The sequence below is a fragment of the Xenopus laevis genome, chromosome 2S (assembly GCF_017654675.1).
Source record: "Xenopus laevis strain J_2021 chromosome 2S, Xenopus_laevis_v10.1, whole genome shotgun sequence".
NCBI lineage: Eukaryota > Metazoa > Chordata > Amphibia > Anura > Pipidae > Xenopus > Xenopus laevis.
The window spans coordinates 96,058,444-96,072,377 of NC_054374.1; the positions used below are offsets into that span (position 1 = coordinate 96,058,444).

General features: G+C 38.6%; 1 protein-coding gene across 4 annotated transcripts in view; it reads right to left on the reverse strand.

Moving 5' to 3' along the window:
• Positions 1–13,934, reverse strand: part of nf1.S (neurofibromin 1 S homeolog) — a 150,516-nt gene that overhangs the window by 15,864 nt on the left and 120,718 nt on the right. For all 4 annotated transcript variants that reach the window (XM_018249712.2, XM_018249711.2, XM_018249713.2 and 1 more), the window contains 11 exons: positions 12,898–13,038; positions 11,656–11,935; positions 10,500–10,714; positions 9,005–9,066; positions 8,808–8,922; positions 7,205–7,306; positions 6,807–6,947; positions 5,509–5,638; positions 3,490–3,621; positions 1,680–1,815; positions 980–1,137 (listed from right to left, as the gene is read on the reverse strand). In XM_018249712.2, the coding sequence (XP_018105201.1) occupies positions 980–1,137; positions 1,680–1,815; positions 3,490–3,621; positions 5,509–5,638; positions 6,807–6,947; positions 7,205–7,306; positions 8,808–8,922; positions 9,005–9,066; positions 10,500–10,714; positions 11,656–11,935; positions 12,898–13,038 (1,612 nt within the window). The remainder of the gene's footprint in view (positions 1–979; positions 1,138–1,679; positions 1,816–3,489; positions 3,622–5,508; positions 5,639–6,806; positions 6,948–7,204; positions 7,307–8,807; positions 8,923–9,004; positions 9,067–10,499; positions 10,715–11,655; positions 11,936–12,897; positions 13,039–13,934) is intronic.

Genomic DNA, 13,934 nt, shown 5'->3' on the forward strand with positions numbered 1-13,934 from the left:
GCTGCTCCGCAGGGCTAATGGTAAGAATTGTATCAACTGATGTAACATTTAGAACAGTTACAGAATCAGAGATGCTTTAAATGACATAAGGTAGAAAAATGAAATTTTACACTTCAATATAATAAAAAAAAACAATAAAGAGAAAATAGAAAGTGATTGAAGAAGTCTAGTTCTGATGAACTTTCTGAAATAACGGTAAGAAAACTCACAAATTGTCTGCATTATTTGCTTTTTGTCTGCTTTTTCTTTTGTATTGCAGAATTTCCAGTGTGTAATTTCTACATCTATTTGATTGCTAGGCTCGTACTAGTCATAGCAACCAGGCAGCAGTTCATAAGTCAAAACAGAGGACAGTGCCTCTACAGAAAGATAAGTAAAGCTGGCCTTCTTTGTGTTAGGGAAGGTGGGACCCATATTGTGACTGGTGTTGTGTATATGTTTAGATTGCCAAAACGAAAGATATGAGATTTTTTCAAAAACAATAAACAGAAAAAATGGTTAAAAGTTCAAATCCATTATTAGGACAAATACAGATGAAGGCCTAATGCGTTTCGTGCCTATTGGGGCACTTGCTCATAGGCTCCACATATCGGCACACATATTTTTCGTTTTGGTAATGTATACATGCACCCATAAAATGGGGTGAACTGTATTTTTCACTCTACTACATCCATTAACTATTTTTTCATTACTTCGTAGTGCCACTAATTGGCTTCTTGCACCTTCTTTTTTCATTTGCATATGTTTAGCTTGCCTGTGTGTTTCCAGGGGAAGTCAACAATCAAAAATAACCCTTTGATGCTAGCCATCTTGTTAACATCAATTGCATTTAATCTTGCAAGCAAATTCAAATTTTAACTATGGCATAGAAAAAAAGAAGCTTTTCCTCTGCACCCTACATGTGAAAGGCTTACAAATTGCTCAAATATCAGCAAACCAAAACTGAAAATTTAAATTCACTGGATTCATGCAAACTAACCGAGAAGCTTTTTAGTGTTTGCTTGTGATGGCTGCCCCATGTCGAGGCTCATGGACTTCCTGGTTCGCGGGCTAACCTGCCCCACTGTTGGGTAGCTAGCAGCAAGGTGCATTCCCGATGCTTGTGGTGATGACCAGGGCTGGTTTTCCTTCAGTGTTCTAAGGTAAAACAGGAAAAGAGTAAGTGAACCTTACTGCAGCAAGAAAAAAAAAATCTACATACACATTTCCTAGCTGTTTCTGCATTTTTTTTCAACATTAAGCCTGTGTCTTTTTAAGTTCCCATTTTTGTAAACAAATTCAGATCAGGTGTTTAGTTAATCAAGCTCCAAGCAATTTTAATATTACAGGTATAGGATCTGTTATCCAGAATGCTCGGGACCAGGGGCTTTCCGGATAAGGGGTCTTTCCGTAATTTGGATCTTCAAGTCTAAAGTCTACTAAAAAATAATGTAAACATTAAATAAGCCCAATACACTGGTTATGCTTCCAATAAAGATTAATTATATCTTAGTTTGGATCATGTACAAGCTACTGTTTTATTATTACAGAGAAAAATGAAATAATTTTTTAAAAATTTGGATTATTTCATTATAATGGAGTCTATGGGAGACGATCTTTCTGTAATTTGGAGCTTTCTGGATAACGGGTTTCCGGATAAGGGATCCCATACCTGTACAAAGAACAAAAGTAACAGGTACCTGCATGTGGGGTCATTATGATGAACTGGATATGTATCCATAGGAACATTCTCCATTGAAACGTCTGTCAGTAAAAGAGATTTTCTGTGTTTCAGACTGCATCGGCTTCTCACCTCTTCAGACACAGTGAGCAATGCTAGAGAATAGAAATATGTCAAATGAAGCAAAGCAAAACAATAATCAATGCACAGGACACAAAAAAGCTAGGTCTTCCTATGACCTAGCACTGCAGCACCAATCTCATCACCCTGGACAAAAGAAATACAGTAAAGCAAAGAATTAGGGGATAAGTTAAAATAGGATAAAACATATATGAGAGCAAAAGCTGAGATTGGGTAACATAATTACTAAAAGAATATGTGTTAATAGAGGGGGGTTGAAGGAACAGACTGTATTCAACTAGTTTCTTATGAATTTTACCTATTTTTAGTTTTCTCATATACTTGTAAGCGCCCTGTAAAACAGTGATTTTCAGTATTCAGATACCAGGCTCTGTCTATACCAATCATTGTCTTAAAAACAATTGCACCTTTTCAAAGCCGTAGATGTGCATTTCAAGTGCATTCCTTGTATGACAAAAACTGCATAAAACAACTGTGTTGCTGATATTTATTTATGGCGCTACATACCTGTTTATGGAGGCTCAGCATATAAAAATACAGCTTTAAACCTTTATTTACTGCTGCCTTTCAATTTGAGGTAACTGCATATTCTGACAATACGAGAAACAATTTGGCAAATCCCAATAGTAAACATGGCCTGCAAATTAATTTGGGCAAATTTGAGCTCTACGCAGGTCCAGAAATAAGGCTAGGGAATCAGCATTGTGCAGAGGGCCCACCTCTGTGTATGTAATGGGGGGAGGGGCATTCGGCCTGTACCTTCATCTAGAGTGATAAACTCAACTCCAGATGAAGGTTTCTGTGTGAGACCAAATCATAAACCTTTTTTGTGCGTGTTTACATTTTTGTAAATCCTGTGAGTGTTTTCCTTGTTCCTGTGTATTATATGTTTACTAGCACTTAGAGTTTGTTTATTGTTGCATAAAGCATGCACCTGTTGGATAACTACACATATATGTACAAATACACACACAACATATACTCTACACTTCATCATATAATTTCAAAATGAATCAGTTAATAGTGCTGCTCCAGCAGAATTCTGCAGTGAAATCCGTTTCTCAAAAGAGCAAACAGATTTTTTTTATATTCAATTTTGAAATCTGACATGGGGCTAGACATTTTGTCAATTTCCCAGCTGCCCCAAGTCATGTGACTTGTGCTCTGATAAACTTCAATCACTCTTTACTGCTGTACTGCAAGTTGGAGTGATATCACCCCCCTCCCTTACCCCCCCCCAGCAGCCAAACAAAAGAACAATGGGAAGGTAACCAGATAACAGCTCCCTAACACAAGATAACAGCTGCCTGGTAGATCTAAGAACAACACTCAATAGTAAAAACCCATGTCTCACTGAGACACATTCAGTTACATTGAGAAGGAAAAACAGCAGCCTGCCAGAAAGTATTTCTCTCCTAAAGTGCAGGCACAAGTCACATGACCAGGGGCACCTGGGAAATTGACAAAATGTCTAGCCCCATGTCAGATTTCAAAATTGAATATAAAAAAATCTGTTTGCTCTTTCGAGAAATCGATTTCAGTGCAGAATTCTGCTGGAGTAGCTGATGCGTTTTGAAAAAAACATGTTTTCCGATGACAGGATCCCTTTAAACACCTTTTCCATGGATTATGGTAATATAAAATTGCTGCCCTAATTAAAAAAACAAAAACTATACAAATTTCCTCACCTGCCAAGTATGCAACACTCTCAGTGTTCACTTCAAACTTGTCACAATTTCTGTGCTTGTTAACAAGTGCTAAGAGGGTGTGAAGGATTCGTATCGTCCTCGCCACAGTTGTAGGAGATGGGTGTCGATAACCTGTGAAATACAAACATATTCCAAATAGCAAGAGAGCTTAGGTTGCCCAGAAATCCCAGGGTTATACCCTGAATATTCCATCTTTCTCTAACCAGTAAATTGCAATAATTTACAAAATCTCAATTGGTACATGACAATAAGTTAGAACTAACCAAATCTAACGTTATAATCAGTACAATATGGAGAGGGGTAAAGTGGTGATTAAAGTAAAGCATAACAGAGTTAACTTACAATTACACAAACTCTGTGGTTTTGAAATAATAGCATTCTTATTGCTTTCTGTTTTGTGTGTTTGCATTATCCTTTGTGAGAATATCTGGTTTATAAGGGTGAGAGCACATGGCAAGGTTTATTGCCCGGAGTTTAATCTTGGCTACTGTTGGTGACAAAATCATCTGAAAATGTTTTTTTTCTTTCTCCCACCGACATTAATGTAAATTGCCAGTGGGGAAAACACAAAAGTTGATTTGGCTTTCCAAAGTTGCCTTGCGAGGAAACTTCGGGTTATAAAAAATGACGTGATGTGTATGTTTTTCCACCAAATTAAATAAATTATTGCTGATGGGAAAGCATTTTCAGGAGATTTGTCATCTGTGGTTACGCATTTTACCACAGGCAACAAATATCCCAGTGCCATTGCTCTAAGGCAGGGATCCCCAACCTTGTGAACCCGTGCGCAACATTCAGAAGTAAAAGGAGTTGGGGAGCAACACAAACATGAAAATGTTCCTAAGGCCAAATAAGTGCTGTGATTGGCCATTTAGTAGCCCCTATGTGCATTGTCAACCTACATTGAGGCTCTGTTTAGCAGTGCACCTGGTTTTTATGCAGCCAAAACTTGCTTCCAAGCCTGGAATTCAAAAATAAGCAACTGCTTTGAGGCCACTGGGAGCAACATCCAAGGGGTTGGTGAGCAACATGTTGCTCACGAGCTACTGGTTGGGGATCGCTGCTCTAAGGGTTCTCTAACAGGATAGCTAAACCAGAATATAAATTATGTGGAGACTGACATAGGACAGGTGAGGTGTGTCCAGATCTTAGGCAGCCCAGATATATATGCCAGCAGTAGAGGAGGTTCACTTGCCATTTTTTTTTTACTTAATATTTGTACATCATATTTCAAATGACTGTCAATTGTTAATCCCCTGTTACATTAAAGATGGATTCATTTGACATATCAGACATTTGCAGTTCATTAGTTATCTAACTGGTGCAGATCCACTTCTGCTTAGAAATTTAATTGGATACAGGGTCCATAATTATAATAATTTATTTTGTTTCACAGGACAGACAATCCTTTAAAGTTGACCTGTCACCCAGACACAAAAATCTGTATAATAAAAGTCCTTTTCAAATTAAACATGAAATCCTATTTCTATTTTTTATTAAAGCATTCATAGCTGTTCTAAGCTCATTTAAAAATCTCAGCTGTCAATCAAATATTGTCTGCCCCTCCTCTATGCCAGTGGCATAGAGGCGGGGCAGACAATTACTTTCACTTTCAATTCAGCACTTCCTAGATGTCACTGCTCTCCACACATTCCCCCGTTCTCTTTACCGTTAAATTGTGTAGCCAGGGCATGGGGATGGACATCAGGTCCCCCATTCTGGTGCACAACCAAGATTCTGAGATGATACAAGACTTGCCTTAATAAAACTGTCCACAAAATGGCTCCTGCCTACTTGCTATAATTATGAATTCCCAGACTGAAGGAAACAAGATTCAAATAATTTATATAGTGTAATTAAAGTTCATTTTGCTTGACTAATGTGATAAAATAGGATTTGGAATGGTTTTTTTTGGGTGACGGGTCCCCTTTAATTGAGTGTGAGTAATTGTTATACATTCAAAACTAAATGCAACCCTTTCCTCTATATCACACTTACCTTTAAGTAAATGTCCGACTAGTGCAAAATTAAAATTAGAGTTAAAATTGAGCCCAACAAAATGGTCCATTTGTTTACAATGCCATTCCTCCAATGGATTTCTTATTTCCATAAAAACTTCTTCAGGACTCTGAAAGAAAGTGATGACAATGACATTTCACTTCCACTTGAACTTGTGAACTGGGATCACTGAACCAGAAAATGTGTCAGCTTTTTGATCAGACAGGTTTAAATATAGTATTTGCCAATTCAATGGAGAAGTCATTGCACTGGCACTTGAACCCAGTCAAACTACTTGTTCACATGTCGTGCTTCCTTAAGAGAGCTTGAATAACAATAATTGTGGCAGAAATTTGATGACCAGCAGACAAGTAGTCAGCACAACGATTTTCACTCCTTATGGCCACTCCAATATCAACAGATATTTTTGAACAGCACCATTAAACTCTTCATCTTTAAAAAGCCTTTATTTGTGCTTTTAAGGGCATCACAGCAACGTTTCAGGCCATGTGGCCTTTTATCAAACTTGATAAAAGCCTGCATAGTGTTTTTTTCATCTCTAAGGGTGGTAGCAGATGAGGCTACTGGGGGAGATTAGTCGCCCAGCCACAAACTGTCTCTTCCTCGGGCAACTAATCTCCCCTAAATGTTTTCCCGACGGCTAGAATGTAAATCGTTGGCGGGATGCCACTCGGATCGCTGGTGAGAAGGCATTTGAGAGAGATTAGTTGCCTGAAGAAGAGGCAATTTTTTCGCTGGGCAACTAATCTCTCCCAGTAGCCTCGTCTCCCATAATGTCTTCCCGACGGCTAGAATGTAAATCGTTGGTGGGATGGCACTCGGATCGCTAGCGAGAAGGCATTTGGGAGAGATTAGTCACCTGAAGAAGAGGCATTTTTTTCGCTGGGCAACTAATCTCTCCCAGTAGCCTCGTCTTGCCTATACATTGTTGACCCTTACACTGAATTGCAAGTCTGATCAACAGGCATTACTGGGTGGATTTCAACCATTCATACTAAGCACTATGTTAGCAGTCAGAAGAGGCACTGGTCTGCTGATGATTCTCTATACATATAACAAAGCTATTTGACCACCAGAATAAGATCTGAAAGAGGAAAACCTCTGACAAAAGAGAGCTAGGCTAATGCCCTGCAAGCCCTAATTCGACGCCCCCCCCCAAAAAAACCCCCAATAAATAAAAAAAGCATATAACTTCCTGCTCTTAATACATAGCAAATACAGTGCACATATTGTATATTTTACAAACATGTAAGTATATATTTAAAAAAATGACCCACTTTGTCATTAAACACTCGGAGACTATCTAAGGTGTGTAAATTTTGTTCGAGAAGAGCTGTTCCTGCCGAGTAGAGGTTAACTTCATCCAGCTGCAATACTGCCATAGCCACCCAGAAGAGAGCCTTGTGCATTGGAGAATCCTGGGAAGAATTCACAATGTTAAATGTAATGTTAAATGGAGGGCGCCAGTCTGCTTAACCTCTGCGTTTACATTTAGATGCATTCAGAAAGGTGAAATTGTTTCACTACCTTTTCAAATTGCGTTCTTTTACTCCATGCACACGGTTTTAGCACTGCTACTGGTCCAGACAAATTATAAGAGAAACATCTGTACCACTGTGAGTAGCCTTACAGAGCATATGCTTGGGTGGAGACAGGCACACTGTGGGAGACCTACCTTATTAAGAAGAGGCTGCAATTTCGTTAGTGCTATCACGGTGGCTTCAATTAAAACTTGGCTGATGTAATTGTCAGGTCCTTTCAAGCAGCTCTCAAGCCCCTGAGGATTATTTCATTAATATAATATCAAAAACACATCGGTTATTTACATTTTTAGTCCACACCCTAAACGCAGTACAATATGGTAACAATGCAGAACCTAACAATTAGAATGTTGCATTTATATAGTAACAGCAAATGCACTCTGTAATTTACAAAGATTACACACAATCATCACATCAGTTCCAGTGGAGCTTACAATTTAATATCACTATCACCAATTCTATTTTCATCTTTAGCAGAAGTCCTGAAAGTAACATACTTATGCTGCTTATGACAGTAGGCTTGCTGAAATAAAAATGTATAAGGTTGATTTCTTTATTGACATCATGATGCCAGTGAGGATCAACTGATAGCCCACAGCTTGTTTTCTTTTATAGATTTTATTTGAAGGGTGGGCGACATCAGGGAACTTTAAAGGAGAAGGAAAGCTACGGAGGCATTTTATTGCCAATAGATTAACTGCAATAGTGCAAGCTAGAATGCTATATTTATTCTGTAGAATATTTTACCATACCTGAGTAAAAAGCTCTAGAAACTCTCTGTTTGTTTAGGTTTTTATAATTAACATGGTGTGACATCACGTCCTGCCTGAGTCTCTCCCTGCTCTGGGCTCAGATTACAGTAGAGAGGGGAGGGGAGGGGGAGAGGAGCAAACTGAGTGTGATCTTGCCCAGGGCAATGAGGTTTAAGCTGAAGGCAGGAAGTCTGATACAGAAGCCCAAGTGTACACAATAGATGGAAAGAAATGCAAATGCAGTGTTTCTTTTGACAGGGGACTCAGAGCAGCACTACTTTGAGGGTTTACTGGTATATTTAGATGGACCTTTCTGATAAGGCTTACTTAGTTTTAACCTTTCCTTCTCCTTTAAGCTTGTCAGCTGGCCATCTCTATTTGAACCCTATCTAGTTTTATTATGGCCCATAAGGTTAATTTGATTCTGCTATCACAGTTCCTGTTTCACCACCACAACACTCCTGCAATTGTAGGTCCCTTGCTCACTCTATGCATCAGCCTGTCTTGCACTCTGCTCATTTAATCAGCCAGCCATCATCCAATAGCTTGTGTAGAACCATGGGAGCTATAACATTTTTTTCAGCAGCTAAACCAATTTGCCTCAACAAAGGTCGCTGATCTACAACTCCCATTTCACCATCCATACTCAGCAAATCAGGTAGTTTAGTAATTGTGTAAGTCCTACATGTTATCAGATACATTTAAAGCTGCACTGTGAAACAAGTCTTTTTATTCAGTTTAACTACCAACATGTTATAATTTAGATTTATTCTATCAAAATTATAACAGAGGACACAAAAAGTAAGTCACCAATGAAGGAATTGGTATGGGTCTGAATACTTGCTAGTCACTGTATATGTATTTATTGTGTATTTATGAGTGGGAGTTTTTTATACTGATTGCAAAGTCCAATTCATTCCATTCATTAAAAAGAAAAATACATTATATTGCACAGACACAAAAAATATATAATTATCACACATACCTTGCTAAGTATTCGAATTATCTGCTTGATTTGGCCATGAGAAACCCGTTTGCTAATACAACCAAACACCACAAGAGCTCGTGGCTGAAGTGACGGGTTATACTGAAAAGCAAACCTGTGGGTAAAAAGATAAGCCATTTAAATAAAATTAAAGGCATGTCAAAGGCAAATTAGTGTATGATTTAATAATAACATACTTCTGAGCTAGTTCTGTCCACTGGTCCAGCCACTTGCAAGTTGGGATATCTCTCATGCAAGCCTAATGGTAAATGAACAGATGTTACCAACTGTTTAAATGAACAGTGTAAAAATCACTTCTATTAAACAATGCATGAGGGAAAAAAATCTGACACTGTTTGATATGACTTAAAGGGGACCTGTCACCCAGACATAAAAAGCTGTATAATAAAAGTAATTTTCATGTTAAACATAAAACCCAAATTCTTTTTTTTTTTTTTTTTATTTATTAACAGTCCCATTACTGTTATAAACCCGTCTCAACTGTCAATCATAAATTGCTGGTCCTCCCCTATGCCCTAGACATAGAGGCGGGGCAGGCAATTACTTTCACTTTCCATTATGCACTTCCTAGATATTACTGCACTTCCCACATTCCCCCTCTCTATCTAATTGAGTAGTAGTGATGTGTGGGCCGGCCCAATAATCGCCGATCGGTCGGGTTGGGGCTGACCTCTCACCCCCATTTGCGGGTGGCCACCTTACACTGCCGGCTTCCGTCATCGGCGGGTCTATAGAAGGAACCTGGAAGACGGCTCAGGCAGTGGGAGGTCGGATATCGGGCAGGGGCGGGTCGGGAAAAACCCGACCCACACATCATTATTATGAAGCCAGTTCATGGAGATGGACATCAGGTTACCCATTCTGGTGCATAAATACATTTTTGGCATATGGCAAAGCTTGCCGTTACACTTTTTACAAAATAGCTGCTGCCTGCTTGCTGTGATTGTGAATTCCAAGACTAAAAGAAACAATATTTAAATAGTTTATATAATGTAAGTAAAGTTTATTTTCCTTGATTAACACCAAAAAATAAGATATGGAACAGGTCCGCTTTAAAGTCTTCATATTAAATGCCTTTATTATTATTTTCCTATTATTAGAAATACATTGTATTGCATTCCAGACAAAATATGCCCATGTCCAGTAACCAAAGCATCAAATTACTTGACGCTTGCTAGGGAAGGCCTGAAGTTCTGAATAAAGCTATTTTTTTAGGAATGCACCAGATTTGGAAGTCAGGAGCACTTTTATTTGGATTTAGCATGTTGAAAACACTGCTGCTAGCAATCGCCAGTAGTTTTTTACCCTTATTTCACTCATTCTCACCAACCACAAAAAAAAAACAGCAGCAGCTGCATTCACATTCAGATTATATTCAGCCAAATATGCTGTGGCTGATTTGGTACTTGCCCTAAATAGAAAAATTACAGAGTCGGTACATCAAAATTTGAATATGCATAGCAAGATTTAGATGAGGTTCAGTGTTTGGATGACTTGTTGGTGGATGAGTCTATACTCAAATTTAAAGGAAATTTATGTATACTAGCTACACATGCACTTTGTCCTTTTAATTAGCTTTCATTGTGGTATACATAATCAAATCTTGTAAGAACAATCTGACAACCATAGGAATTAAGGAATTACTAATTAAGTTATTTTTATTGTCTCTACCTCCATAATTTCCAGCAAGGCTTCAGTTACAGTTTCCAATGAGGTCAATGCAAATGTTTCCCTCTCATAGGAGCCAGGTGAGAAGGATCGATCCCGATAACTTGATCTGAAGGCTATCACAGCTGCTGATTTAACCTTGCTTATTCCAAATAACAGGTAAAACTTGGGCAGTGAGAATTCAGTCAGACTTAGCCTTAATACCTGTTTAGTTTCCTCTGTAGGGTATATAAGATTACAAGAATTACAATATGTTTTACTGCTCTGTAACAAGTGTGAGTTAGAACAGAATGTGGGATTTCAGTAAACTGAATGGCAAAAAAGCCTAAAAAGATCTCACAGACTTCTTTGTATGATACTTTGCTGCAGTCAGTCTCCTCTACATTATTAACAGTGGATATGAGGTAAATTAGAAGGACTGAATTGCCTAATTAAGGGAGAAGGAAAGGTGCTCTTTACTTGGGGGTGCCAAAAGTTAGGCACCCCCAGGTGAATGTATATACTTACCTCATATCTCGGGTCTGTGCTCTTATCAGGAGAAAACTGCACGGGCCCTGGGTTTTTTCAATGAATCACCACACACGGTGCCTAATATTTGGCACTCCCAATTAAATATGCCTTTCCTTCTCCTTATTATTTAGTGGACGATGCCCCCAACACAATTACAGTGTGTACACAAATATACTGTCATTTCTATCCTTATTCTTATCCCATGCTCAGCCCCACTTGATGTAGGGATAGACAATTTCCCAGGCCTTACACTGGGAACAAGATTGGTATTAGCTTGCTTCATCTTTCTCAAGAAGTTTTGTCTATGCAGTACATACACCAGTACATATAATGTAGAAAAAAATCAGATGGCACACACTCTAGCAATTGTGCTAAATTATTATCGTGATTTATTGAGATCTCCAAACAACGTTTTGGAGCTAAAACCCCGTTTCTCAAGTAGTTGTACCTCTGAAACATTATGTGGAGATCTCAATAAATCACAATAACGATTAAGCACAATTGCTAGAGTGTGTTCCATTTTTTTTCTACATTATATGGATTGTTGAAACTTCTTTGCACAGCAGAGTTTCCAGATAGAGCACCACATTAAATTGCACACAGAATCTTGGACGGTTATATATTGGTTATTACATACACCAGTACATACCACTGAAATTCAGCTGAGAGCAAGTGCACAAGGAGTGAATGATATTGATGACAAGCCCATGGGTGGAAGCGCGAAGAGAAAGTGGGCCAGTTGCCACTAATAGGGTGACAACATGGAAGAGGTATGGAAGGTGGGCAGCAACATCCAAAGAGTTGTTGAAGGACAGCATCAGCATGTATCGTGCAAGAATGGCAATATCATCCCACATAAGGTGCTGCTCAAGAGTGGGTGTGGGGGAGAGGCAGGTCTTATCTATTATTTTACACATTCTCCCGATAACCTAAAACAAACAATGTGGTATTATTTTTATGCACAAATCAAAACGTCAGTTCAATAAACGTATACTTTTTGTTCATCACCAAAGACCTGTGAGTGCGATGTAATATGATGTGTTAAAATCTACAGACTCCTGCACCCATGTAACCTTATTTAATGGCGTGCACACTTTTGGCTGTGTATGTGTGTGTGTGTATACACGCACACACGCACGCACGCACACACACCGATTAGCATTATAGTCTACAGCATTTATTTTGAAAAACAGACTATGTTGTGCAATTTAAAATAAATTAGAAGTTAAAAATGGAACAGACACTCTTGCCCAAAGTAGTATTCCTTTAAGATGGTGGTGCTAGGGTAGAACTCCACGAGATCTTTTCATCAGATTTTGTGGGTCACATTTTATCTGATCCTCCATGCAACACCCCGCAACACCACATAACAGCACAAGTTTTGTAGGATGCTACAAAATCTGATGCCCCTAGGCTAGAATCTATGTTTGACCAGATAAAGTCGGATGGAGTTTTTTTCATGCATTTACATCCAACAGTAAAAAGATTTCAATAAGAAAAAAATCTTTCTGACACCATCCATTTTAATCTTGTTGGATGAAGACAAAGCATGCAGTGTTCACATACGACAGTCATGTCTTGTTGGATACAAAATTTGACATGTAGTTTATGCACCAGATTTTTCTATCGGTCTCAATATATTTTTACCCATGCGACACCATCTGACTTGTCGGATGCATTTTATCAAACCAACAACATCCTACAAAAGTGCTCATGGAGATTAGCCCCTAAACACACAACATGTATGTCCTTTGGTATTATGGATAATTATATGTAGACCAATAACATCGAGACACCCTCCAACTCAAGCAAAATAGCCCTAAAGGCATTGTGAGAGTAAAATAATGTCAAGATGTGCATACAAGTAATTGCAATTTTAAAGAAAACAAACCTTGCTTGAAACCAGTTTCACATTGCCTGAAGCAAGAGCAACAGCTGTATCAGCCATAACCTCAGCCTTAATAGAACCCAAACCACCCGTTGCACTGGTTTTGATAAAGCTGTCCAGGACAACATCAAGAAGATCGGTGATCTAGAGAATGTGGGAAGAATATAACTTAAAGCCAGAAGATAGCTGGTAGTTGCTATGTATGAAAAAAATAGAAAACACAAGGAAAGATTAGAATACTGCTCTGCTATTACAAGTTACGGAGAAAACCCATTATCCAGAAAGCTCAGAATTATGGAAAGGCTCTCTCCCATAGACTCCATATTATCCGAATAATCCAAACTAAAAAAAAAACATTTTATTTTTCTATGTAATAATAAAACAGTACCTTGTAAATGATCCAAACTAAGATATACATAATCCTTAGTGGAAGAAAAAAAAGTCTATTGGGTTTATTTACATAATTTTCTAGTATGAAGATCCAAATTACAGGAAGATCTATTCCGGAAAACCCCAGGCAGGGGTGCTTCGCCAATGAGGCGAGTTGAGGCTGTCGCCTCAGGCGGCAGCGCCCCACTAGGTACCAGGGGCAGCAAAAATGCTGCTCCTGGTACTTTAAGAGCGAATTTCGGTGGGGGGGGGGGTCAGCAGCAACTGCGGCGGAGGGGCCAGGATCGACCCTGACCCCAGGCCCTAAGCATTCTGGATAACATATCCCATACCTGTAGCAGCTTTACTGAATATATCTACAACTAAGCTACCATGCAGCTTCTAAAATGAATTAATAAAGATTGTTGGCATTTACTCTACTATCCGGTGTGCGGAGTTTCATCCTACCTTCTCCTTCACTATATCTACAACTGACTCAAATGCTAAATCTACAGGTATGGGATCCGTTATCTACTGGTTATCTATCGGTCAACATAAATTACCTCTGAGTCAAGGAAGATGGTGTATGTTGAGCATGTATTTAAATACTGCTAGGGATAGAAATAAAAAATATATGGTATTCATTTACATTTGTAATGTCTAAGCGAGGA